Genomic DNA, 26,963 nt, shown 5'->3' on the forward strand with positions numbered 1-26,963 from the left:
TCTGTCTGTGGGAGCACCGTCTTTTTATCAGCTTGGATGTTAGGAAGGTTATACATTCACCTGAATTAGGATGGTGTGAGGTTGCCATAGTCATAATCAGTGGTGATTACTAGTGCTAGGTACAGAGTTAAAACGAGCTTGCTAATGACAATCTCAAACATTATTTTATAGTAGCAAGGGAATGTTGTAGCCAAGGGAACTATTTAGTGTACAGTTGTTTTGGAAAATAAACTGCTGGCATCAGGGTTTCTGATAGATGTTTTACTGCATGAGTTATGAACTTACTATGTTTAAAAAAAATTCGGTTTACAGTGGTGATAATTTTTTTTTTTTAATTGTGAATAGTCTTCTGGACATGACACCATCTGTGGAATCTGATTTTCTGTGGAATCCTGATTAGTCTGCTTTTGACTAATATAGCTTGTATCTTACAGATGCAGTGGTATAGTTATTCTTTATATTTGCTATGTAATTTTTGTGAAATTACTACTTTGAAGCTTAAACTTTTTACTGTTACCACTTTCAGACTCAATTATTTGGATAAGGGTAATTATCTTTTTAATACTTTTGAATGGCATTTTTTGAGTCCACTGGAACTACCGATGTCACTCAATATGCTCAAAAATAGCAAATAAAAAACAGGCAAATAAACAGAAACAAATTGTATTTCTTGCTGTAGTTCAAGCATGAAGTTCTGATGTTTAGCTGTGGAACCCTCCAATATTCCAACAGATGCTGAAGTACTGTTCTACTTGGTGTATTATTAATGTGCCTTAGTACTGATCACCTGTATATTTATTTATATGTAGATTGTATATTTATAGATTGGGTACTGTCGTTTCCTTAGGGTGACAAGCAGTCTCCTGGCAATGTTACTGCACTCAATACACTTTTTCTTTGGTGTTTTTATTTTTTTTTGTTGTGTTTTAAATTTAAATTTTATTAGGCCTTATCTGTCTCTTCCCCCCCCGCCCCCGCCTTAATGCGCGCTAGAGCAACGTTAGCCAATTTGTCAGACTGAGCTTTAACTGACATTGTCAAGGGTAAATCCCCTGAAGAACAATTTGTGCTACAGCAGCCTGATAACCAATAGTCCATATCATCAACTCAACTTCATTAACAATCCCTCTTTTCCAGAATTGCGGAGTTTGAGGAATAGGTGTAGCTGAATACAAAAAGAATATAAGGACAGAGAAGAAAGGGCTGTTTCCTCAGGTTGTTGGTGGATTTTTAGAAAACTCGCAGACTTCTAGATAAATCAGTGTAACTTTTTAAAGGATCATCTGTAGTGGTAGACTAAACTTCCACATACTTTCTTCGATCTAACAAGACTCCTGGTTCCGCCTTAGTGATTAATCATCTCATACTGTCTAAGTAAATATTTTTTATGAGTGATACTGTGGTCACCATGGTGTGGTCTGGGTATTATGAGAATCATTTATTATTTTGCATGCATTTTGTATTTACTTTGCTGTCTCATACCATAGAACCCAGTTCTTAACAACTTAATATGACACAGTACATTTCTGTTGAATGGTGTTACTAACAGTATTGGAGTTGCCTGTTCACGGAGTAATTCTGCTACACGTAATACAATGACTAGGTGACATGATAGAATCCTAATTATGGATCTAAGAACATCTGTTTTCACTCTTCTTGATTATTTTTTTCATAAGCTCAAGACATACCTCTTCAGAGGAGAAAATTTGAACATTTTAACGGTTTGCTCTGCCATTGACAAAAACAAATACTCATTGCAGAAGAGAAACACTTGTATTCTCAGTTTAACTTGAAGCTTTGATATTTATTTTTTTGACTTTTTATATACTTACCCAAGAGTATACATAAGTAGTTTTAAGATGAAAACATATGCAAACCTTAACTCTTTAAAGGATGTTTTTTCCCTAATAGTATTGCCAATATGATTAATGTTTTGTTTTATTTTATTTCCTCGCAGTTTTATGTGCTGAAAGAGTGGGCCAGATGACTAAAACATACAATGATATAGATGCTGTTACACGTCTTCTTGAAGAGGCAAGTATTACATCTCTTTAAGGACCCATACACAGTATGAGAAAGTAGTACAGAAATTATAGCATACCACTTCTAAAGACCGTTGGTAGACTGTCCTCAAATGAGGAGGAATAAGTACTCTGAGTGTTTGTACACTTTATTACATTGGTAAGGTAAATATTCTTTCTAGGGAGAGGTAATTTGTTTACCTCAGTCATATAGATTCATTACTTGTGCTTAGTTTTCGTTTGAGGCCATTTAACTTCATTTAACTTGCTCTTGGCCAAATATTTGCCATAACGAATGCAGGGGGTGGGAATCATCCTAAAATTACACATATTTTTACAGTACATGTAAAGCTCATAATATCTTACTGATTAATTTATTATCTTTTAAAATTTTTTAAAAAAGTAGTTCACAAATAGTCTTGTATTCGTGATTACTATCTTAAATAACATCTTTTGAGAGAAGTGCATAGACATAAAATTGGAAAATATCTAATACTCGGTTTGTCTCCAAGCCTTTTCTTCTTTGCTTTTTCTTTGGTTGGTTCGTTTGGGATATTTTATTTTAATACCATTAATACATAAATTGTCATTACTGTAATCTTTGGCACTCAAGATATGGTAAAAAAGCAATTGTCTTATGTTCAGTAAATATGAGACATTTGTTGAATGAGATTAGCTGCTTTTCTGTAGTAAGCTTGAGCAATGATTTTTCCAAATAATGTTTATGAAGAGTTTTTCAGGTGACAACTGTTACAATTGAATTAGTTCATGGCTGAGTGTAATTTAGTCCTTCATATTTATTTGCTTGCTTATTGCAATAGCAATGTCAAAAATGGGGTCTGTCTAACCAAGATACATGGGGTGGTCTGTTCTTCCTCTTAATTTCGCAAGGAAACAAGCATGGGAATGCTCACATCTCCCACCTATGCTAGATGCATCTGACTTCAGTACAAAGTCCTGCATTTTGTGCTTTAAGCTGAACTCTTAAACAACTTTCTATGAAATACGAGTTAAAACCGATGCTTTACCTAAAAGGCTTGTCCTGGAATAATCCATTAACTTGTACAGTCTGTTACCTGTTTGTGTCCTGTTCCCTTTGTCTTGTTTGGCTGAGATTTACTTGCATTTGTTTCCATGGCTCCTTCTAGTAACGATGCAGCATTCTGCCAAACTGTTTCCTCCCCTGAGTCCGTGTAGCCAAATGTCTATAGATCCAGAAATCACACTCATGGGAGCAATGCTAGAAGGACTTGCTGAGCCAATGTTTGAAAGCTTCTGTGTACCTCCCTGCCTGGATGATAGCAAAGGAAAAATGGGGAAATGTGTAATAGATGAACCTTTAATAAAACACTTTCACTGAGCTTTTTTGTTTTATTTATCTCTCTTTACCTAGGCAGACATGCACTTACAGCTCCTTTCTCTGTTCTCCAAATGATGGTTATCACAAGAGATTAACTTCTGCAAACAGATATAAGGTCTAACTCCTGCAACCTTCACACACACAAGCGAAAAACAACCCCAAAAGCTACTCCTTGTCTGTCCTTCTTGTTGGCGAGCTTCAAATGAATGTATTACAAAGTTGGCAGGGTGAAAGATGTAGCATTTTGGGGCAGAGAGGGAGACAGGAAAGAGAAGATCTCAAAAAAACACGCATCCAGATATTTAGAAAATCTGTGCCTATTGCCCTGAAACTAAGCGAAGCGAGTGACACCAGACCTGCCTGGGTGCGTGATAAGAATAGGAGCCAGCTTCCTCTGTGAACCTGCTTTCTCATCCCTTTCCAATAATAGTGTAAATGTGTCTGGCTTCAGTATTTTCTTGCATATTGCTGTAATGCATCAGTTCCTTATCACTATGAGTAAGAGACCTGACCCCAAACTGAGGTTTAGAGCTGAATTGCTAAAAACTGTGTAGGAAGTCTAGGGAGGTTAATTAAAGAGCCTGGAAATACGCTTACATTCCTCAACTTTGAGGTTAGAAACCTTGCTGCTAGTAGCTCTTCCTTTCTGGAGTCAAAGCTGCAGCAGTATGGCTTTTTTTCCACTTCGTATTTATGAAGTGAGCCAATTTACTAAACAATAAGTTGGCTCAATACGTAAACCAAACATTTTTTTGATAACTTTGTGGAACCTATTGTTCTGAAAGATTGAACATAAGATTATATAAAGATTTTATGACTAGATAATGCCGGTAGCTTTCAATGCAAATATCAGCCTGACCTTCAGAAACCATTTGGAAAATGCTATTTGTAGGTATAGCAGTGATCAATAACCTCTCTTTTTATTTACTGATTATTACATAACTGCCTTTGTTTCCACTGTGAAAGCCTCTTCATTCAAATTCATTGACTTCAAATCCATGTGGTCGTTAGCTGTGGGTTTTGTAGGCTTTGTCATTAATGTATACATGACACAAGGTAGCTTTTAGTCATACAATCTGGATGGCTGTCGGGGTGGTAAATAAGCCTCAAACATGGAGAAAACTCTTCTTTCAATTGGTGCTGAACTAAAAGTAAGCGGGGGTGTTAACCTTAGCACCATGTTCTCCACTATTGTAAAGATCTAGTAATTGAATAAGAAAATGATAAATAGACATGCTTAATGAATGGTGCGAAGTTTTGAGCAGGTAATCATCCTGTCGCAGGTGGATTACAACCCGGTGTCTCGGCCTTTGCAGAAGCTGAGACATATATAGGCACATGTCATCAAGAGGATAAGCTCCTAGGTTTTATTGGTGCATGTGGTGAACTGTCTAGATCAGTTATTTCCAGTTCTGTGCACACAGGGGGGGGAAGAAGGGAGCAAGCATGGCATGAAAGTAATGACTTAATGTAGATTTGGGCACCTGCAAAAAGGAAAGGGATAAGACTTGTTTTTATATGAAAGCACTAATGGATCTATGTACACCAAGAATGTAAGAGCTGAACGTTCATTGTGGTGGAATTGGCTTCTGCTCCTGCACAGCTTACTGCCTTTTATTTCAAGGTAGAGCAAGTGGAAACTGAAGAATGCTTTGAAATGCCTAAGTTTGTTGCTGTTTTTACTGTGCTGCTTTAAAATTCTTTAAAATGTAACCTCTAAAGTTCTGTGATTGCATTCTGCAGATGGTATAACAAGGTGATGGAATAGTTTCCCTCAGTAGTTTCTCAAACAAAGCTGTAATAGAGAACCAGGTCTGGTTTTACTTGCGTTGTTTTACATTAGACCTTGAAGCTGTGCTTTCCTGTGTATGGTTCAATAACTCTGTGTGGGTGAGTCTTTTCTGAATAATATGGGTATAACATAAGCAGGAATAAATAAAGAAAACTAGCAAAAAAACCCCAACCAAACAAACCCTCACAGAAGGAGGAAGTCTCTTTATTGTTCAAGTACTTGTTCTTTCCCTTTCATGACAATTTTACCCTCCCTCTGATCTTTTGATGAATAAAAAATTTGAAATTGGCTTTCTTTTCTTAATGCTTCACAGAAAGAACGGGACTTAGAATTAGCTGCTCGGATTGGCCAGTCACTCTTAAAGAAGAATAAATCACTGACAGAAAGAAATGACTTCCTGGAGGAGCAAGTAGAACACATCAGGGAAGAGGTAAGATTTTTACACCTTAGTGCTGTTTCTGCAGTGGTGGGGAGAATTTTCCTTCTAGCTTCACCTTGTCCGTACTTAATTTTCTTGGGCATCGTTTCCATAGCTGGTCAATCTGTGTTGCTGCAGTTCGGTCAGCCATTTTTATAGCATGTACACTTTCAGAAATGTGACCCAAAAAGTAATTTGACCTGTTGGCTCAGATCAGGTGATTTGAGGAAAAAAAACAAACAGCCTCAAGCCATTGAATTTTGCTCTGCCTCAGATTTCATTTTCCTCAGAAACCAGCTGCTCTTTTAGTCTTGAGTCGCTGCACCCGCTGTTTTCTTCTATCTGTTTCGTCCGTGTTCCCCTGCTTTATGCATAATTCCCCTCTGTTTTGATTAACCCACTCATCACTCTTTCCCTTCTCCTGCCTCCCTTTGTGTGCAGCTCTTTCTTCTTCTTGTTTCTCCCCTGAATCTTTCTCAGTCCTCAGTTGTTTATTCCTCTCCAACTGATGTTTAATTGCTTTTTCGCAAATGCTTTTCTATTCATACCTGAGCTGAATTTTGGCTCTTAGAACATAGCATTTGAATTCTGGGAGTGCTTTCCTTTGCTTCTTAAACTGAATGTGATATAAGTATCACATATAAGGGAAATCACTTTTTGTATTTATGGAGATTTCCGGGGCGCGTGCCCACTGAGCTCTTGCGCATTCTGCCTTTTTCAGTATGCTCTGAATGTATGAACTTGTCAATGTTAGGAAGCAAATGGTTATAGGTTGAGACTTGCTACCTTCTATCTAGATTACTAAAATCTTACAGGTTCTTGTGATTTTGCTGTATTTATTTCCAGGGAACCATACTATAATCTGTTGAAGCATGGGTCGGTATCCTGCTGCAGTACTTACTCAGATTTATCTCAGTTTGACTGCAGTAATAATGTTTTAGACATTTGATGAACATGTTTAGAATATAATATGGTGGTCCATGTGTTTTCTGAATTGGTATGCTCTATAAAACATACCTGAAAACTTACATTGTTTCAAGTAACACCTTGTTTTCCACCTACCATTGAATTTTTAATCAAGTATTTATATGGTTGCTATTTCTTATCTGTATTCCTCTGAATGAGGAGTTGGATGCTATAAGAACTGGCAGATTCTTGATGCATGTATCTTGGATGGAACTGTACAGGGTGCTTTAAAAGAGCTTTTTATCTGTATTGAAAGTGTCACTAAACTCTACTGACTTAACTAACGGAGCTGGAGGCAAATATTGTTTCTTTTATTCTGGGACAGTGACCTTAGTTTGAATCTCGTCCATATGTAGCTTTGAGCAAGAGAGAGAGAAATCTCACAGTTGCCAGGCGAGCAGGAGAACAATGAACTATAGTAGATTAAAAACTTTTAAAAAAAAAAGGCTGTTAATAAAACTGCCCAGGGCTGCAAGATGTTGAATTGTATCCAAGATGGACTGGTAAATAAAGCATGGATGGAGGGATCCCAGTTGTGCGATAAATGGTGTTGAAGCACACACATAGAAATAATATCCTTTGGTGTGGCCTGCCCATTTTGGCAAGGAAAACTAATTCTCTTATGTCCCAGAGGAGTGCTGTTGTTTGCTGCCGGAGTCCCATCATGTGGCAGACCAATTTATTTGTGCATTGGTCAACATGGCATTTACTAGGCACATGCATACTGACTGGGCAGGGCAGCACATTCGTACCATACATCCAGAATGGAAGGTTTGATTGAGGAAAATGGGAAGCCGGGGATGGACTGCCTCTGACAGGTCTGTTTTTATTTAGAGGGAGTCAGGAGCAGCACTGGGAGAAGTGCCACCAGAAATAAGCTTCTTACCAGGTGGCTTGATATGCTGGGTCATATGTTCTATCAACACCCATTTTTCGTGTTGTCATTCTGACTCCTTCAGAAACGGATGCTTTTGAGGCAGAGCTCATCAGACTTTAAAGTCATGACACTTTTGTATGTTGAAAATCTTTCCTTAGTAGGTTTCAGATCTTCCATTAATGCTGAATATTGAGTATTTGACTAGAATGGTAACTAAGACAACTGTCTCTAAGGGCAAGGTGTAAGATAAGAGAATTGAATTGGTACTTTTAAAATTCTGTAAAAACTGCCTAAAATTTTTTTTTCTGGGGGTTCTGTGCTTTCTGTAATATATAGACTTTTTTTTTCTGGTGTGTGGTATAATGTTAAGGTTTTCTTGGAATATGTGTCATGGCATGAATAATTTAGCTTTATGTCTCTGACCTACCAAACTTGTCCTGACAAAATCTACTGACCATCCTGTTAAGTAGCTCAAGTTTTTCCTGTGTCCTTGTAATGTGCTGCATTCATAGGTACATATGAAAGTAATACACACCTGTGCAAAATGCATTAGATTCTTGGGTTTGTATTTTGAGTTTGTATTGTCAGGTGCTGCTTACGTTTAGGCTGTGGTCATGTTCAATAAAAACTGATGGAACTGAGACTTTTCTTGTAGTGCACTAGAGAACAAAAGGTGAGTGCACTCGAAGCAAATACTGTACTGCATGCATGGACACTTTGGTCTCAGCTTGCTGTTCCAGAATTATAGACTGAAAGCATAAGCATTATATTGAGGAGACATCCTTAAGTGTAAGTTGTTTTGGTTAGAGAGACGGGTGTCTGCCTTTTCAGCAACAGAAGTGCAGTTCACAGGTACAGTGTGTCTGTCTGCTGTTGTATTGCCATGTTCAGTAAGAATGCTGCAGTTCCAATCTCAAGATGTGTCCCTTCTCACTGAGATGGTGCTACCTACAATTTAATATTGCCTCCTTTGAAATTAGAGCTTGGTATCAAAGCAATGTAAACCGTCACAATGTGAACTGTGTTTGAAACGGAGTAGGTCATTAGGTTTTAGCTTCTCCTAATCTTTCTAAATTTCACAGTTTACGCTGCTTTTTCCACTTCAGATTTTTGGCATGTGTTTCTGAAGCTAAAAAGGCAGCTTCAAACCTCAAATCTGCGGTGACATCTGAGTAATACAGTGCTGCTGTTCTAGTTTCAGGCCACATATCAGCATTTGGTTTTTGGTGATAGCTGGTTTTAAAGTCTTTTCCAGGTTTGATTTTGTTCTGTGTAAAGTGAGAGGAAAGGAAAAGTATAATCTAGAATGGTGGCTTAAAAAAGGGTACATTGGTTTTGGTCTATTAGAGCAGAAGGTAATGTTGGAAAGACAGAAATGCACGTTGGCTTGGTACTTGCATGGATGTTATTTACACACAGTGTAACTGGTAACTGGGTGTCTTTGTTTTAAGTGAGTAATTCCAACCTGTTAAGCATTTAGCTGCTGTCAGTTAGCAATCAGCTGGACTCCTAAAACGGTCATTCGTGGTTCAGTAAGGATTGTTCCTGCAAGCTAGGTCTCATGTTTCTAAACAGTTGTGCTCTATATGAGGATCCTCTTATCTTCTGCCTTAAATTATTTCCAAGGTAGTTCATGACATAGTTCTGAAGCTGAATGAAGCTTTCAGGGCGATGGAGTGACTTAGAAGCTTGAACAGATGAAGTCTTGGGAACCAACCATGGTGACAGCTCATGGGCCTTTTCCCTGTGGGATGAGGGCTCAGTCCCTATTGCTTGGTAACAATACGTTGTGCAGGGGTAGTGTGGTAGTGTTTGCTCCAAAGGGTGCATGTGTAGTGGCTTGTGAAAACGTAGAAGAGGTCCTTTCTCTTCATAAAACGAATCTTGTGGTTTGCAATGTAAAAATGTGTAGCGGGTCTGGTTGGGATGGAGCTAATATTCTTTATGGCAGGCTGTACGGTGCTGTGTTTTGGATTTGTGACTAAAATGGTGTTAGTAACAACCAGTGTTTTGACTATTGCTGATCAGTGGTTGCACAGCATCAGGACACTCTTTTTTTTTTTTTTTCCTTTTTTTTTTCTGTTTTTTTTTTCTTTCTTTCTTTCTCCCCTCTCCTCCTTCTGGCCCCATCTGTGCAAGATGTTGGCGGGGGGGGCACAGCTAGGATAGCTGATCTGAACTGACCAAAGGGATATTCTATACCTTATGTTGTTACGCTCAACAGTAAAAGCTCAGGGAAGGGAGGAAGAAGCTGGGACATTCATGATTATGGTGTATGTCTTCACAAGTAACCATTGTGTGTGCTAAGGCCCTACCTTCCACGAAGTGGCTGAATGTCTGCCTGCTGATAGAAAATAATGAATAATTCCTTATTTTGCTTTGCTTACACAAGCAACTTTGCTTTACTTATTAAATTATCATTATCTCAGCCCATGAGTTTTTCTGGCTTTTGTGCTTCTGATCCTTTCCTCCATCCTGTGGGGGTTGTGGGGGCAGACTGCAGAGAGGTGGTGTGTTTGGGGTTTTTTGGTGCGTTTCACGGCATGGTTGAGGTTGGAAGTGACCTCTGGAGGCCATCATGCCTGAACCCCACTGCTCAAACAGGGCCACCTACAGCCAGTTGCCCAGGCCCATGTCCAGACCGTGTTTGAATATCTCCAAGGATGGAGACTCCACAACCTCTCTGGGCAACCTGTGCCAGTGCTTGGTCACCCTCACAATCAGAAAATTGTTCCTGATGTTCAGGGGGAACCTCCTGTGTTTCGGTTTGTGCCCATTGCTTCTGGTCCTTTTCCCATAAAAGGTCACCCTTTCTGGCTGTTCACCCTCCTTTGGAAAATTGGAATGCTTGGAAATGGCAGTGAAAATAGGATCTTCAGTCTTCTAATTCATAGAGAAAAAAGTGTAGCAAAAACTGGAGATGATCTAGTGCTCACCCACTGACAGTATCTGAATCCTTGCTGCTTAAAGAGGCTGAGACATAATGTGCTAGAGGGAAGTAAATTGTTGTTTTTGGCTCAGCTTTTTGCTCTTCCTGAAATGAGGAAAGTGAATCTCACAAAATTAATGCATGGATTTTATTTCATGGTTTTCTGAAATGTAGTTGGTTGGGGCTTTTTTTTCTCCCTTTCTTTTTAGAACTAATGTCTCAGGAGGACTTAGTGCCTTAGCGCATCTGACTATAAAGAAGAGCCTTAGTAAAGTAAATGACCTTGTTTTGCTTAAAATTCTGCACAGTTTAAGTGCTTTATTGCATTGAGTCTGCTTTTTGTTTGATGAAAATGCATCTTAAATCTATTTTATTGATATTCTCTGCGTTTTTTTGCCAGTAATAACTACAAATATAAATATACCTACAATAAAAAAAGCAGAAGTCTAATAAAAACAAATGTGCTTTGCAATTTGTGCATTGGAAAGTGCAAACTGGAGGCCAGGTCTTGCAGTGCAAGTGGAAGGGAACATCTCTCTGATCAGTTACGCTATTTATAACTATGCAAGTAAAATAAAAATTAGTCTCTTGCTGTTGGGGTCTTAAATTGCAGCTGTGAAGTGGTGTAAGTGCTACTGTGTAATTGGGCTTTTAACTCTTTTCTTGGAGAATCACAATATGAATTAACCAAGATTAAGTTTGTGGAGCTCACTATTTCAGGGTCTCTTAACCACCAAATTTTGCTGTTTTGTTCATTTTTGATACATGTGTGTACTGATTATGGGACTCCCACATACTACTTTACTAGACTTATGTTTCAGAGTCATCAAAAGCCCAGATTACACCCAGAAACTGACTGCAGCTTCCACCATTGCAGCAACCTCAGAACGGCAGCCTGCCACTGTGTGGTTGCATTCTGCAGTTCAATAGGTAGTCGAGTCCCAAATGCAACCTTACTACACATCCACTTGAGTAATTTTATCTAAAGTCTTTTGGTGAGGAAGAAATGTCTATATCTGAGGTCTGCAAGGTCTGTATCCAAGCCAGATGGTGACAGTTATCGCGTAAAATAGATAAGAAAGTGATATTTGACTTGATTGTGCCACATTAATTTCCTGCAGTACCATGGCGATTATCTGTTTCTGTGGATATGAATCTACGCTAATGCAATAGTGAATCAGGATTGCTCATCTGAAAGAAGGTGAAAGAGAAACATGTCTAATAGCAGTGAATAATTGCATTTTTGAACTTCCAAAAAATAGCATTTAATAGATTATTTAAAAGGTACCCTTTTCATTCTTTCTAAGAAATAAAAGAACTGGTTCTAGTCTGTTCCAGTCTTGGCCTCTTGATTTAGTCAGAAGGTGATGCTTGGAGGATGAATGACTGATTTATAGTGGGTTTACTTAAGGATGCGCCTAGAAAAGCAACTTACTGATCTGCAAGCGGCATCTTTGTGCAGGTTTCTCAGTTGCGGCATGAGCTCTCCATGAAAGATGAGCTGCTACAGTTCTATACCAGTGCTGCTGAAGAAAGTGAGCCGGAGTCTGTCTGTTCCACCCCGTAAGTTATCAATCTACAACATTGAACCTTCATCTGGTACTCAACAGGGGTAGTTTGGACAATTTGATAGCTTTGAAAAGTAGTAAAATGATCTCTTTACTGGCTGGAACTATAAATTGGACTCTGAACTTGGTTCATGGCACCAGCTGGCTAGACTGGTGCCAACAAGAGTCAGGAGGGGAAAGTACATAGGGAGGCTGCTGACGGAGCACCATGACTTTCACAGGAGCTAGGTCACTGTGGTGGTGAGGCAGACATTTGCAGTACCCCACTACACCACCTACCTTTGCACACCGTGCTAGAACATGCTGCGTGTGTGACCTTTGTGCTTGACGGACCCAAGAGTACCGTGAAAAATTCTAGAGCAGAAGGCAAGAAATAAAGCATGGATTATTGTGTGGGTTCCAGGCAATTAGCTGGCTGAATGGCATCGCAGGCTCCGAGGGGCTGTCTGCCCTTGCTCGCAGAGCTATGGCTGCGTTGTGGTGAAGTATGTGCAGTGTTAATCAGGAAGCTGTTGGGTTGCTCCCTGTAGTAACTTGGTTTCCTTTCTCATAGTGTTGGCTGAATAACTTTTCCATAGGAAGCATGGAGAATAATAAATTTAAAAAAATGTTCTTTTTTTAAAAAATCACTGCAAATACATTGGTGCCCAAACATACTGGCATGAAAAAAGCTGTATTTCATGGGGCTCTGACTGTTTTTGAGACCTCTGTTCAGTCTGTTCTCCTGTGAGATTGGCCCTAATACAGGTAAAAACAAGTTAAAACTCTTGTTTTCATTACAAGGCTGAAGAGGAATGAATCTTCCTCCTCCGTCCAGAACTACTTTCATTTGGATTCTCTTCAAAAGAAGCTCAAGGACCTTGAAGAGGAGAATGTTGTGCTTAGATCTGAGGTGAAATTGCTCCCTTTGTGTTTTGTTAATACAGTTATTCATTTGAATGCTGTAACACAGGTATTGAGAAGCGTGTATTAAAAGTCGAGAGAGTCTAAATAAGAGTATATAATTCCACATGACACATTTCTTTGTAGTTGTTTAATCACCATCCTTAATGCTTCTAAATGAAGGAAAGGCTGAAACATGGAAGCTTACATGAAGCTACATGCAAAGCAGCTTCCTTGCCAAAAGAATGTGCAGGAGTGTGGGCAGGTTTTGGAGGCCAAAACTGCGTTTTGAAACAGGTGTTAAAGAGCTGACCAGGTAGATATGGGCGACTTGAGCTGCAGATCAGAAGTTTGTAAGCTGGCATGATCTCTCTGGTACAAATTCAGTGTTTGTCACAATAAAAATTGCCAGCCTAAATTTGCATTAAATATCTTCAATTTGTGTTTCAAGTCAGGCTGGTGGTATTTTAAGTTGAATGTGTTTTTCTTGCCTTTTATTTCTGACAACATTCTGTTTGTTTCACAGACAACACAGTTTTTAAATGTTTATTTACTGTTCCCTGTCCTTCAGAGATAACACTTAATAATTGAATATCATACGAATAATTTTATATTAATTTTCAATGCAACTTTTAAACTTTGGGAGCGTGTTGCCATTTTGCAAGCAGAGTATAGCAGAAGAAATACTTTTGAGCTAAGAATGAATGTAGGAAAACAGCATCATTGCCATTTTCTACTGCAAATGCAGGAACCATTGCAAATAGGTAGTGTCACATCTTTGGACAAGACACTGTGTAATGGAGAATGCTGTACGCTTCATTGAGAGGTTGTGCAAGGAAAATGAGCAGTAGATAGTTTGAGAATAATGAAGGTAGGGTTAGAACCGAGACGGACATTGCCATCAGTTCTTCTGATGTACCACTGACATCCCTTCCAGAGAGATGCAGTTTGTGGCAGCGAGGCACAGCATGGAGCCGAACCTGAAACCTCCGAGCTACGCATATCTCTACAGATGCAGCCCGTGGGTGTCTGCCTGCCCTCAGCATTGGGAATAGGTTATGGACCCACCGAGGTGGTGCCAGACAGAACCAGCTGGGTGTAGCTGTGCTCTTCTTGGCACTCCTAGAATTGGAACGGAAAAGACAAAGGAAGGCAGGAGGTAGCGCTAAGGTTTTATGCGGGATATATGGTTACAGTGCCAGCCAGAGCTTTTCAAATGTTTTTTAAATACTTGGATGCTTAATTTGGTTATTTAAACCAAGTATTTACTTTGTGATGATACCTAGCTTTGTTCAGGTGACCAGATCAAGATCTGCATACCAGTCTTTAGAATGTTCAGGGCTTTTTTTTATTTCAAGTGCAAAATACTCAAGTGCCATCTAGTGGGGATGTGGTGATAATGATACACGTTTCTCCATGCTGAGAATGTCTCTGCTGAATGTTCACCTGGCCCCTTTTTCTAGAACATGAGGGAGGGCAGGCAAAAACTGTAGTTTCTCGCTGTCTTCCTGGAGTGATTAGAAAAGCTTGTCTTTCTGAAGCAGATGGAAATGCAGCAACAGACTGGCAAAGAACAAATGTGCTAATGTAGCATATTTGATGTGGATTTCTTGAATAGGCCTGTCAGCTGAAGACTGAAACAATTACTTACGAAGAGAAAGAACAACAACTTGTTAATGACTGCGTAAAAGAGCTAAGTATGTCCTTATTTCTTTTCCCTTCTCATTGAGATTATTCAGTTTAAAAAAGAAAAAAAAGACAACTGAGTCAGATCAGTCAGTCATGGTTTTTCTGTGGCGCTTATTTTCCTTATATAAATGGTGGGGAGGAGAAAATTTCTGGTTGAAATTTCACAGCAGAAAATTCCGTCTGTAAGCTAAATCTTTCTCAGTTGCAAAATAGTTTTGCACAGAAAATGTTATTGTTAAGGGGAAGTGCAGTCTCCTTTGCTGCACAAGAACTTTGTGTCTTTCTGGTTTTGCATCCTGCTGCTGTTTTTCAAAAATACATTGCTGTGTATTGGGGAAGGATTCTGCTGAATCAAGTGGTGTTCCGAAAGAACATCTTTCTGCTTACTTTTCTGCTTTTGGGTTTGTAATGTTAATTGTAATTGCTTATCTTAAAGGGGATGCAAACATCCAGATTGCCAATATCTCCGAAGAGTTAGCAAAGAAAACCGAAGATGCTGCCCGGCAGCAGGAAGAAATCACCCATCTTCTCTCTCAGATAGTCGATCTGCAGAAAAAGGCAAAAGCTGTAAGGAATCCAGTTGCAAGATTATTGTTTTGATTTGCTACTATTGTGTCTGGAAGACAAGTTATAATCCTTTGTATACTAGAGCCTAAAGGAAATTTTACACTCTTGTTATCTGGGTGACCTTGTTTGACGTTTAATATCTAGCATACTTTGCTAGAAAGCATCAATTTATCAAAAGATGCATATATGAGTTATCAAATACAATAGTTACATTTATTTTAAATATTAGATGTGAAATTCTGCACTGAGCTGAGTGACTTTGGTAAGACAAGAATGTCAGTACAAGTATTTCAGTGGGCACATACTCATTGGTTTTATGGTCTTGGGGGATCATTTAGCAGTACACAGACTGATGCTGGGTGTTCTTGTGTTAACATTTTAAAATGTTGTTTAAATGTTTTAAAACTAACATGTGTGGACTAATATTGCTGCAGAGAGGGTCCTGAGAAAAGTTAGAATCCTTCTATTTACCCGTAGCATAGGATACGAACATGATCACAGGACAAATTGTCACAGTATTTCTAACGTTTCTTGGCATATTTTAGTGTGCTGTTGAAAATGAAGAACTTGTCCAGCATTTGGGAGCAGCTAAAGATGCCCAGAGACAGCTCACAGCAGAGGTTAGTACATTACTTAACATTACAACAATTTAGTACTACGGCAATGGCTGTTCAGTTTACCATGGGAGTTTTAGCCAGTTCAGAAGTATTAAATAATTTTGCCTATGTATATGGAATGAAGGAACGTTTATGTTCCTGGTAGAGTTTAAAACCTTTTCCTTCCTGTTCTTTTCTCCTTCAACTGTCACACATTTTGAAAAACTGAGGCTTATGGGCTATATAGGAACCCCTTTAGAAGTTTACTTTTCTAGGCTCGTAGTTTAAGCCTATTTTGAATAGTGAGATAACATGGAAGAGTCATTTGTGCTGTATTTGTTCAACAAATAAACGGAAGACAGTCTAGGATTGCTGTCTGTCTTCTGGGTACTACATTCACCTGATCAAAATGGTCAAAATAGAATGAATAAAGCTTAATTACCCTTATGATGTGTCTTGCATTTGAAATACTTGGTGTAAAAGGTGGGAATGCCCATAGAAACTTTTCCTGCTGATAAGCCTGGTTGTATCTGTGCTGCTTCGTAAAGATTGAGATCATGCTTCTCCATCATGTTGTTGGGAAAGACATTAACAGGATGTCTGTTTCTATGCCAAGTAGTTTATTTTTATGAAACTTGTAGGAGTGTGGTATTTCAGACTTCTATGCCTTTGCCAAACTTGGTTGAAATGGCCGATGAACTCAAAAACTATGAGGGTACACAGATATCTGCAGACAGAGTGATAAGATGTGCTCCCTGAGAAAGTCAGACTGAAAATAAGTCATGGTCTTGGGCTGTCAGAGGTTATATGTATATATATGTATGTATGTAAGTCTTGGTTTTAAATTCCTAAGTTTTTTGGAACGCTGTGAAATACCTTATCCTTTTCCTGTGCTGTTTGCCACTGTGGTCATCATGGCAGTAATTAGGCACTACACCTGTTCAGACTAAAGATACTTTTAGCTCTGTATCTTCTCCTTGATAGTGGCTTCATGGAGATGCACAGGATAGGAAATGGAGCAAGCAGTTCCTCCCGTGCAGCCCTTTTGTTACTAATCCATGTTATCTATTATTTTCAGTGATACTCACTCTTTGGAGTTCTTTTCCTTTGAAGTGGGATATTCTTCCCTACACCATTATCTTTTACCAGCATGGTAAGAATTTGCAGTCTTTCTGTGATGATAGTGCAGCCCAAAAGGTCTTGGACTGTTTTCTGTATGTTACAGTTGCGGGAGCTGGAAGACAAGTATGCAGAGTGCATGGAAATGCTTCATGAGGCTCAAGAAGAGCTGAAAAACCTTAGGAACAAGACGATGCCAAACGCCATATCACGTCGGTACCACTCTCTCGGTCTCTTCCCTATGGTAAGCAGATTTAAGAAAAAAAAAAAATGCACAAACCAGAAAACAACCAACCAAAGGAAATGTGTTTGCATCTGACTTACAGCCTCAGGGGTAGGATGCTAGGCCAGCCATGAGCATGGGTGAAATGTGTATTTATATAGTGTTAAAGGATACCTGAGTGATCAATTTTGCATACCTGGTTCTGAAACAGTGGTCCTATGCAGGTACTTGGTTTTGCTGCAGTATACTACACAACCTGCAGCTGGCTTTGCTTATGCTGTGAATCATGGGTAGCATTCATAGATTGTTACACTATTCTATACATCTTTTTTATGCATCTCCTGAACTGTGGTGGCTGATTTTCAGTAGGACTTTCCTGCATTTCTTCAATATCATTGGTGGTGTAACTTCCTGATAACATAACTAAAGGTTTCTGGACATGGCATCCTTCTAGTTGCTTATGATATACCTTCAGTACGTGAATAGGTTACACATATATTCTTGTTTTAGCATCACTGAAAATTCCGTTGTTCATTAAAAGAACGCTTGTTGCTAATATGTATTACGGCAACATCAATTGTGGCAGTGTCACTGGTCTTACCAACTTTGTTTATCTAGTTTCATTTGGTTATGGCATTGTAAATTTAAAGCATGGGGAATAGGCAGTACCCTCAACCAAATGAGAAAAAAAGAGCGGATAAGAACGTCTAGGTAAGGTCAGTACCTGGCTCTGCTTGCCTGTGTATCTCTGGAATAATTCCATTACTTCTGAGGGCAATGGTATCAGTGAAGTTTTTTTTGAGTTACATTAATGTAATCTAGCAGCAGAATCTGGCCCTCATTATTTTTAGCCATGTCTCACCTTAACTGCTGAGGAAGAACACAGATGATATTTGTGCTCACAAGAAGTAAATTGTCGACAAAGGCTTAGCTTCCCTTTTTGTGTTCCCTTCTGAGTCTGAACACAGACCAATTTAAAGTGCAGACATTTAATAATAAAAGAGTTGTACTTGCACAAATACAAGCTGAGATAGGTTTATGCATTTTGTACAAAAATGTTTGTCAAATGCTGAATCATGGGACCAGAAGCCATTTAGGTTTGTGAACGTTTGACACTTAGACCCTGCACTTAGTTACGTTTAGGCAGTAAAATTTACTGACCAGCAGTGGAGAACTGAGAGCCTGTCACCTTTAACCCTATAGGGGAGGTGTATAATGCTTTATGCCAAGAACCGTGTCTTTTTTGTGGGTGAGCGGGTAATGTTGTGAAAGGGAAGAGTGTTTTCTGTTTGTTTTAAATGAAAACAAATTAAGCAAAACTTCGTACATGAAAGGAGCATGTTACGGAGTAGGGAATTTAGTCTGGCAAGTTGGTGTGCCTGGATTCTTTTGTTCCCCATGATGGTTTTTTTAGGATCTTGGTGTTGCGTGTCCTTGGATTTTAAGTACTGTAGCAGTATGAAGCTAAACCATAATTCATCAGTGACTTAGATATGTTCATTAGTCTTCCAGCTTTCCAGTCAATTTTCGTTGTTAAACCTGTATTTGGTTTTTTTTCTGGAATGACACCTTATTAGTTATTACTTATTTTATTTAAATAATTATTTTATGCAATGACAACCTATTAATACTTTAATATTTGTTTTTCTTTTGTGCTTGTTTTCAACAGGATTCTTTGGCAGCAGAGATAGAAGGGTCAATGAGGAAAGAACTGCATTTAGATGAACCTGACTCTCCTGACTTGGCGTACGCATGAAAAGAATTGGTTCCTAATTGGTTGATTATATCTGAAGTTAATGAGTATTTGATAAGAAAGGAAAAGACAGGAAATAACTGAGCTAAGGGTTTTAGAAAGAAATATTTCTGTCAGAGTGTGATTGATAGAGAGAAGGGTAAATATATTGTCTGGTTATTGAGGTGGTTATATTCTCTGCTAAAACTACCAAAAGAAAATGCCTATATATAGGTTTTCTCTTGTTTTATGAACTCTTTAGCCTCATTCTTGAGTGCTGAGGATGAGAAAAGTTGGTTTTCTTGTGTGTTACCATGCTAGGTTTCTTCACTTAATGATTAAAGGATGAGTTCAGTCCCCTGGGTTCTCTCTTCAGGCATTATAACAGAAGTTATCAGGTAATTATTGATCTAATCCAGTTTTTACAGGGTGAACATCTGTGCAGAAAGGGATCCAGAGTGGTTGGGTACTTACAATGTGGTGCCCATTACACCTGTGCAAAGTAGTTGGCACCCATTTTGCTGAAGTTCTCTTCAATTAAACAAGAGTGGTTTGAAACAAGTTAAGTACTTGTGATGGTCCAAAAGCTAAGGATAGATACAGCTTGGCACAAACAGCCTTACCGACGTCAGTTGCACGTATTCTCCAATAGGTTTATCTCACCTGTTTGTACAATGCATGGACTGGTTAATTTGAAACAAATTAATCCTATTTAGAGGGTCTGTTAGAGCTTTTATGTGTTTTGACCTGACCTTTACAAAGAAAGGACACTCAGGGAAGGTACAGTAGCCACTTGCCAGAAACCTAAGTTTATTTACAAAGTTTGACACATTAAACCACTTAAGTTAAATCAGTTAAACGTTCTTTGAGCAGGAGCCAAGGACTGTAAATGAGACTTTGACAGAGTGCAATTTTGATTAGAAACATATAAGATCAGAAAGATGTGAGCATGCTCAAACCCTATAGGATCTTTTTGTCCTTCCAGAGTAATCTAACCTAAGGATAGTTTAACTTCTTTAGAATGTGTTTTGTATTGCTATGCAGGTACCAAAGAAGGGTACGTTGTTTTGGTTTCATGGCTCATTTGGTTTTATCAATTTACTCAGCAGGGCTAACTGGAACATCTGTGGGACTATTTATTGATAGATGCTGTTAGATTCAGCCTTTTAAAGATACGCACCTACAGAATTGGAGCCTACACACAAACATTGAGACTGTTGTGCGCTTATGGACAGAGGGAAGGAAATTTGAATGACATTAAATAGCTTGAGGCATGCTGTCGTTGTTATACCCCGGCAGTATTTAGGCTGGAAGGGATGCGCCGTTCTTGTGTTCAGCCATTGTTGAACTGTAAAACAAAGCAGCAATGGCACTTCCGTAGCATGATGTAGGGCAAGTTTATTTTGTCAAGAAATTTCTGTTGAAGTGTCATCTGATCTTAATCTTGAAGCAGATGAACAAAGTTTATTATGATATCAGGACAAAGGTGATAAAGAACGAACTGTAGGAGTAGGTAAAAAATGAGCTTTCCAGCCTTGACAGTCTCCCTTTAGAATCTTGATCCATAATATTTCCAATTCTTCTTTTTTTTAAAAATGGTGTTTAAGAGGGTAGGAAATTGGTTTCAGAAAGGAAAGATACAAGACTTGCTTGCATAGAGATATTCAGTAAATTCAAATTCTCTTTTAAAATCCGTTAGCTGGTTCATAGTTAAGAATTGAATGGAGATCAGTTTTGCTTTTTTAAAATTCATTTCCACACAATGGCTTCAAGGCATTTTTTAGCTGGTGTACTAAAATGCGCTTTCACTTAATTTTTATTAGTGTTTGAGAGGGTCCATGCACATAATTCTCAAATGTTCTGTCTAAAATACTCTAGGATGGTGGAAGTGTGTTGATGGATTGCATGTAATGGCTGCACTGTAGCAAGTATGGGACCCTATGTATACTTCACAGAAACAATACAGACAAGGTGGTCAGTGGAGCTGTGATAGGAGGGTTGTTAACAAGCTGTTACCTGTTCCTTCTTAAGGTAAGAAGGCACTGTGTGATTATTAACTGTGTGTATGTCTTACCAGTCATCAGAAGCGGGTCTTCGAGACTGTGAGAAATGTTAACCAAGTTGTCAAGCAGAGATCCATGACTCCGTCGCCGATGAATATCCCAGGCTCTAACCAGTCCTCTGCTATGAACTCGGTTATTTCTAGCTGTGTCAGCACTCCACGTTCCAGTTTCTATGGGGGAGACATCGCTAACATTATGATAGACAACAAGACCAATAGCATCATCCTTGAGACCGAATCCTCTGACAATGGGTCAGTACTGTAGCACTGGGCTGTGGTTTTGCTTTGTTTATGACATAAAGGCAAAGCATTTCTGCTTTCCTCTTTTTGTCTGGCATTGTGCAGTTAACACAGTGACTTACATCTTCAAAAGTTACTTTATTTTGTGCTTACAGTTCTTGAGACATAGTAATTTAAAGGTATCAGTGAATGTCTCAAAACTGTCACGTGGAAGTTTTAACCTTCTCTAAGAATCTTTTTTTTCTCCCTCCCTGTCTTTTTTTTTTTTTTTTTTTGGTGTGTGTGTGTCCCCCTTGTTATGCTTTAGAAATGAAGATAGGATGAAGAAGCCTGGGACTCCAGGGACTCCAGGCTCCAGTGACCTAGAGACTGCCCTTCGTAGGCTGTCCCTCAGGCGGGAGAATTACCTCTCGGAGCGGAAATTCTTTGAAGAAGAGCAGGAAAGGAAGTTGCGGGAACTGGCGGAAAAGGGTGAACTCCATAGTGGTTCTGTTACCCCCACAGAGAGCATCATGTCACTGGGAACTCACTCCAGATTTTCAGAATTCACTGGATATTCAGGAATGTCCATCAGCAGTCGCTCCTACCTGCCAGAAAAGCTTCAGATTGTGAAACCACTAGAAGGTGATAACAAAGGGCCTCGGCCTTTATCTGTTCTTCTTAGTGACTCTTTGTGGTCTCTTATCCATCACCAGAAAGCAGGAAATCTTTGCAATACATATTCTTTCTACTTTAGAGACAGTAATCCGCGCTGTTGGTTTGAAATCTTTTAACTACTATATTTTTCCTCAAGCCTTAAAAGCATTAGGAAACATTTCCAGCCACGGCAGTAAAATAAATGTTGCAGGCCACACATGCATCAGCAGTGCAGCCTTACGTCTAACCTAAATCCCAGGGTTGCCATTTCATATTTAGAAAAGGAAGGTGGTTGAGTATCTGAAATCTAAGCAACTAGAGTATTAGTTCATCCAGTCTCAGTTCTGCAAATCAGCACCTGGAAAGAGCTTTACCTACTTCAAATAGTCCAATTGGTCTAACAGGACTATTTTTGTGATTAAAAATGATCTCTAGACTTTAATTTGCTGTTTGAGTGCCACACATGAGTCTCCATGGCTTTCGTTTCATGTGTGAAATGAGGTAGGGTTTTTTTAAGTCAAATTTCCTCCATTTATTGTCTCAGAAGAAGGCAAGATATAGGTAGATGGTAGTCAGGGCTAAAGCTTTATTTCAGAGTTAAGTGGATTTCTGTAGTCTGTCTAACAAAGCTGACAGAGCACATATAGTGTAGTCTGCCTGGCTTTCTTCAGTCCTTTCAGGTTGCTGCTGAAAGTTAAAATTGAGTCAATTCCTTTAGGTTTCAAACAAAATGAAGCTGTTTTCCTATAGTACTTCATGGTTATGCTAGTTACGCAATTTAGCTTTGGTTTCTCTCTTTCTTTTCCTTTAACAGAACTCTGGTGTTACATTACATTGTCTATTTGTGTTTTAATTGCAAAAGTTCCCTTTTTCATCTTTTTAGAACAATTTTATTTCATCTGTAAGGAGCATTTAGCATGACACACATTCAGAAGCAGAATTAATCCTTCTTGTGTCCTGAAGAAAGTGATGTGCTGTATCTGCCTATTGAAATGAAACTATAGCCATAGTGCACAAGTCCATGCTGTTTAGCAGATTTTAGTAGTTTGTTTTCATGACTGCTTTTAAATGGTCATAAAAATTCTTGTACCACACAAGGGAAGGGATGATCCAGCTTTGTTTCAGTTACTGGTTGCTACCACTGTAATAGATTTCTGTCACCATCCCATTATATCTGCTTTTTTCTTCCAATAAACTCTTAAAGTCTTTATCATCTTACTATCTGTCTGGGTTTTTTTTCCTGGTTTTGTTCATGGTTCTCACTGGGTCATTTTTTCCCTTAATATTATTGCACCTTTTAAAGTATTTCTCATGTTTGGTTTTACATCTCATTTGTACTATCTTCATGTCTGCCTGTTTCATAAGTTCAGTGTTTGTTATCTTTTATTAAATATATGTTTATGATTCTGTTCCTTACTTCAGCTTAGTTTCTTTCCTGCGTATTTTTCATGAGATTTAACACTTTCAACTTCACGGATACTTTCAAACTACTGGAGCAAAATAGTCTGCAGTACCTGCAGACTGTTATTGCTAGTTGTGCCTTCGGTTTTTACTACTGTTTTCCTAAGAGTGCTCATGCCATAAAATTGGGAAAGAAAAAAAAAATTCTATAATACATTTCAGGTTAGTGGCTTCTATTCCTTTAAAGAAATCTTTTAAATCCTACACTAAAATAAATAGGGTGATAGAAGCACTAAGAAATTAATCTTTTGCACTTTAAAAAAAAAAAAAAAAAAAAGAAAAAACAACAAGCCAAAAAACCCTACTTTCTTTATCATTGAATAGAATGCTTGATTTGACTTGCTTTAATTACAGTCTGGTAGGTTGTTTGGTTTGGTTTGGTTTTGGTTTTTAAACTGTGGATCTGTAGCTTGTTGTGCCATAAGCATGAAATAGCTCTCCCGGTGTCCTGTAGGAAAACTAGAACCTTGGACTGATTATGTCTTCGCTCTCACTCTGTTGCAATTCTGGCAGCACCGCATCATGAATTTCCAAGCTTTCTCTGACACCCATATTCTACACGTGATGACGCAGATATCAGGAATAGAAAAACAATCTCTATTCATAAATTTTATTTTGCTTTTAAATTTCTTTTTATTTCAGCCTGGCAGTCCCACTGTTGCACACCAATTCCCTCATACCAGCTTTTTACGACAGCATAATTTACAAAACTGTCTAGTAGGACCCTGGGACTAGATATAGGTTAAGGTGTTGTATTCCCCCCTTCAATTCGGCATCTTTTTGTTTTTATTCCCTTAAATCCTAAGGTAGTTGACAACTATTGCATTGCTTTCTGCATTAGTGTTAATTTTCTGTATGGAAAAGTTAAAGCTCCCTCTCACATATTTTATGAGATCAAGGTTACAGTAGCAGAGATGGGAAAAAACTCTGGTATCCTCCTTTTTGTGGTGAAGTTTAGGCCACTTTGATGTCCCGTTTCCAAAAGAAACTAATAACATATAGTGTCAATAGAAATGTTAAAGCTCAAAACACAGATATTCTGGTGATACAAAATGTTATCAATGTAATGCTTGTACCCTGCAGAGTTTTTCGGAGTATAAATTTTGGTGAGCTTTAAGGTGAAAAAGATTACTACTTCAGAAGGTTGCATATAGAGGGTAATTAGCAACAAGATTTTATACTTGCATCTGTGCAGAAAGAAATTTTGATTTCCAGTGTTTTTCTTTGAGTGTATTGTCATACTGCAAAGCTCTATTATTTGCTTATGACTTGACAATATCTGGCACTTCTCCATGTTCTGGAGTATTTCTTTTATGTGGGAGCAAAAAAAACTTGACCTTTTTGACAATTCAGGAATAAATATGTGTTATATGGATTTTTTTCTTCATTAGTTATTTATTTTGGGGTTCTAATAGTTACTACTTCTTGAGCCTCAAGAGTACCAATCAGTCTAAATCTACTCTTTAGTCCCTCAAAATTAATTGTTAAAAAAATTGTTAAAAAAAATTAAAATAGCAACATTATGCAGAGTAATCTAGCAGATCCAATTATTCTGAGCTAAAAATTACACATTTTAAAAAGCGAGATAGACTTAATTAAAATGCTACTCACTGATCCCAGTCACTCTATAGAAGGACCTTTTCCCTATTAACTTCCTATTTACAATAAGCTTCCTGTAATGCAGTATCGTTATTGTGAAATGACAATTTTTCTTATTCCATAGGATTTTTCTCAGATGCAAAATAACGTGTATAAGAGCCATCCCTTCCCTAGTTATTACAGTGGCTTATTATTACTGACTGAGTCAGTATTCTGCTTTGGGAAGAAGGGACAGGAACAAGACAACAAAAACTGCTCTGATTTGAGCTGGCAGAGATGAAAATAAAGATGTTTTGTTTCTGTAACAGGACCTGGAATGAATAGTTTTAAGTCACACATTACAGCACAGTAATGATTGGTGGACACACAGGAAAACTTAGACCCTTACAAGCACTGTTTAATCACTACTTGAGGAATCAGCTAAATCCTTCCTGATTTAAGTGGGCTCGTATTAGCGTACATATCAATTTAACCTGATACATTGCTGCTTCTGACTCCTTGCCTCCTATTGAATGCTGAATATTGAATGCTTTTTTCTGTAAAATGCATCTTTTTCCTCACTCAAAACATTTTTCTGCCAAGGACGAAGCAACAGGTACAGTAGCATTTAGTTGTGTAGTAGTTGAGTTCCTGTAGCGTAGGGGCTCAGATAGAGGCCGTACAAGTATTTAGACTTGATGTCTAGATCGGAGGCATTATCTGCTTACACATGCCTGGAGTTGATGTGGCTTCCAAACGTGTGGTAGAAAGCTGAAATTGTTGTGCAATCTGGGTAACTACTGTCCTCCTGTTAGCCACCAGCAGTAAATTCTGCCATGTTTTCAGTGCCTTCCTTAGTGTGAGCATAATGTGGGCATATGTGGTATATGTTCCTCTTAGAGCTTTCTGTGATGGTACTCAAATCGACTATTAAATATAAATTCTTTCTACTCCTGCTTAATCTTGCAAATTTAGGGATATTGATGGGGAGGGGATGTGCATATGCACAGGTATGCCACGTTTTACCACCAGATTTTGCCTAAGTGCTGGTCTGATCAGTTTATTTCATATTGACCTGGAGATGATGAGGAGTAGGTGAAGCAGTTTTGCCTTGTAGCGTGTCTTCCTAGAAATGTTAAACCCAGAAACATTAAAGGTTTGGAGCTCCCAAACCTTTGGTCTTCTGGATAAATGAAGTGGGATTTTCTGCCTTTTAGGTCCTGGATTTATTTTGTTTGTCTCTGTGTTCCCTTTCTAGGTTCTGCCACTTTGCACCACTGGCAGCAGCTGGCTCAGCCTCACCTGGGTGGGATCCTGGACCCGAGGCCCGGGGTTGTCACTAAGGGCTTCAGGACCCTCGACCTGGACCTGGATGAAGTGTACTGCCTTAATGACTATGAGGAAGATGAGACAGGTGACATTTCTTACAAGGGCCTAACTACCTCGACGCCAGTTCAGCACACAGAGACCTCAGGTGAGAGGTCACAAGCACAAGTGACTGTTTCAGACAACAAGAATAACCCCCGCCAATCTCAGGCTTTCACAGAGGAGATGCAGGAGTCCGCGACTGACGATGATGAGGGGTCTGGTGAGGGAAACTCATTAAGTCCAGTAAAACTGACATCTTTACAGGATTTTGATTACTGGGCCATTCTCGCATCTCTCCAGAACAGCATCCATAGTATTGCTTTGTGTGTAGCATCTGCACGTTAATGCGTGCAGTGGTTAGAACATAACCATTCTAACATTGGCTCAAAAATCCTTTCTTTAATAATCTTTTAATTTGACTTCTTTTGTTTTTCAGTAACAGCATCTGTGGTCAATTTTTTTACTCTATTTTGATAAGAGAAGGCTGCTAAAAGGAAGTGGTTCATTCACAAACCTTTGTGTGGCATGTATGCGACTTGTATGTGTATTGAGTGCACGCTTTTCCGTGTGTATAATGTATAGACCATATATATTTTGTATACTTATAGCAGAGATATTTTTCTGACTGTTCATAAGAGGTGATGCCATGCTTTAGATTTTGTACTTTGCGGGGGAAAAAAAAAGATTAAATGATGACAACAGGTGCATCTAAGTTGCCTTTGCTGAAACAAAAGGAAGTGCCTTGAAAATCAAGCAAAGAAATTCTGCAAGTTTAATTCACTTACCTCAGATACTGTTTTTATATTCTCTTTGAGATAAAGAATTAAGAGGATGTTTTTATACAGAGAATAATGACATTTGCCTCATTCCCTCTCCACT

General features: G+C 38.6%; 1 protein-coding gene across 2 annotated transcripts in view; it reads left to right on the forward strand.

The window, feature by feature from the left end:
• The window catches only part of TRAK1 (trafficking kinesin protein 1), a 109,447-nt gene that overhangs the window by 66,531 nt on the left and 15,953 nt on the right, over window positions 1–26,963 (forward strand). Inside the window, exons 4-15 of one of the 2 annotated variants that reach the window (XM_063325380.1) lie at window positions 1,958–2,034; window positions 5,487–5,603; window positions 11,826–11,926; window positions 12,715–12,823; window positions 14,432–14,510; window positions 14,939–15,069; window positions 15,615–15,689; window positions 16,891–17,028; window positions 18,677–18,753; window positions 20,817–21,053; window positions 21,349–21,665; window positions 25,975–26,304. In XM_063325380.1, coding sequence (XP_063181450.1) covers window positions 1,958–2,034; window positions 5,487–5,603; window positions 11,826–11,926; window positions 12,715–12,823; window positions 14,432–14,510; window positions 14,939–15,069; window positions 15,615–15,689; window positions 16,891–17,028; window positions 18,677–18,753; window positions 20,817–21,053; window positions 21,349–21,665; window positions 25,975–26,304 — 1,788 coding nt within the window. The remainder of the gene's footprint in view (window positions 1–1,957; window positions 2,035–5,486; window positions 5,604–11,825; window positions 11,927–12,714; window positions 12,824–14,431; window positions 14,511–14,938; window positions 15,070–15,614; window positions 15,690–16,890; window positions 17,029–18,676; window positions 18,754–20,816; window positions 21,054–21,348; window positions 21,666–25,974; window positions 26,305–26,963) is intronic. The other variant, XM_063325382.1, reaches the window with a different exon arrangement.

This window comes from Chroicocephalus ridibundus, chromosome 2 (genome assembly GCF_963924245.1).
Source record: "Chroicocephalus ridibundus chromosome 2, bChrRid1.1, whole genome shotgun sequence".
In the NCBI taxonomy this organism is placed as follows: Eukaryota; Metazoa; Chordata; class Aves; order Charadriiformes; family Laridae; genus Chroicocephalus; species Chroicocephalus ridibundus.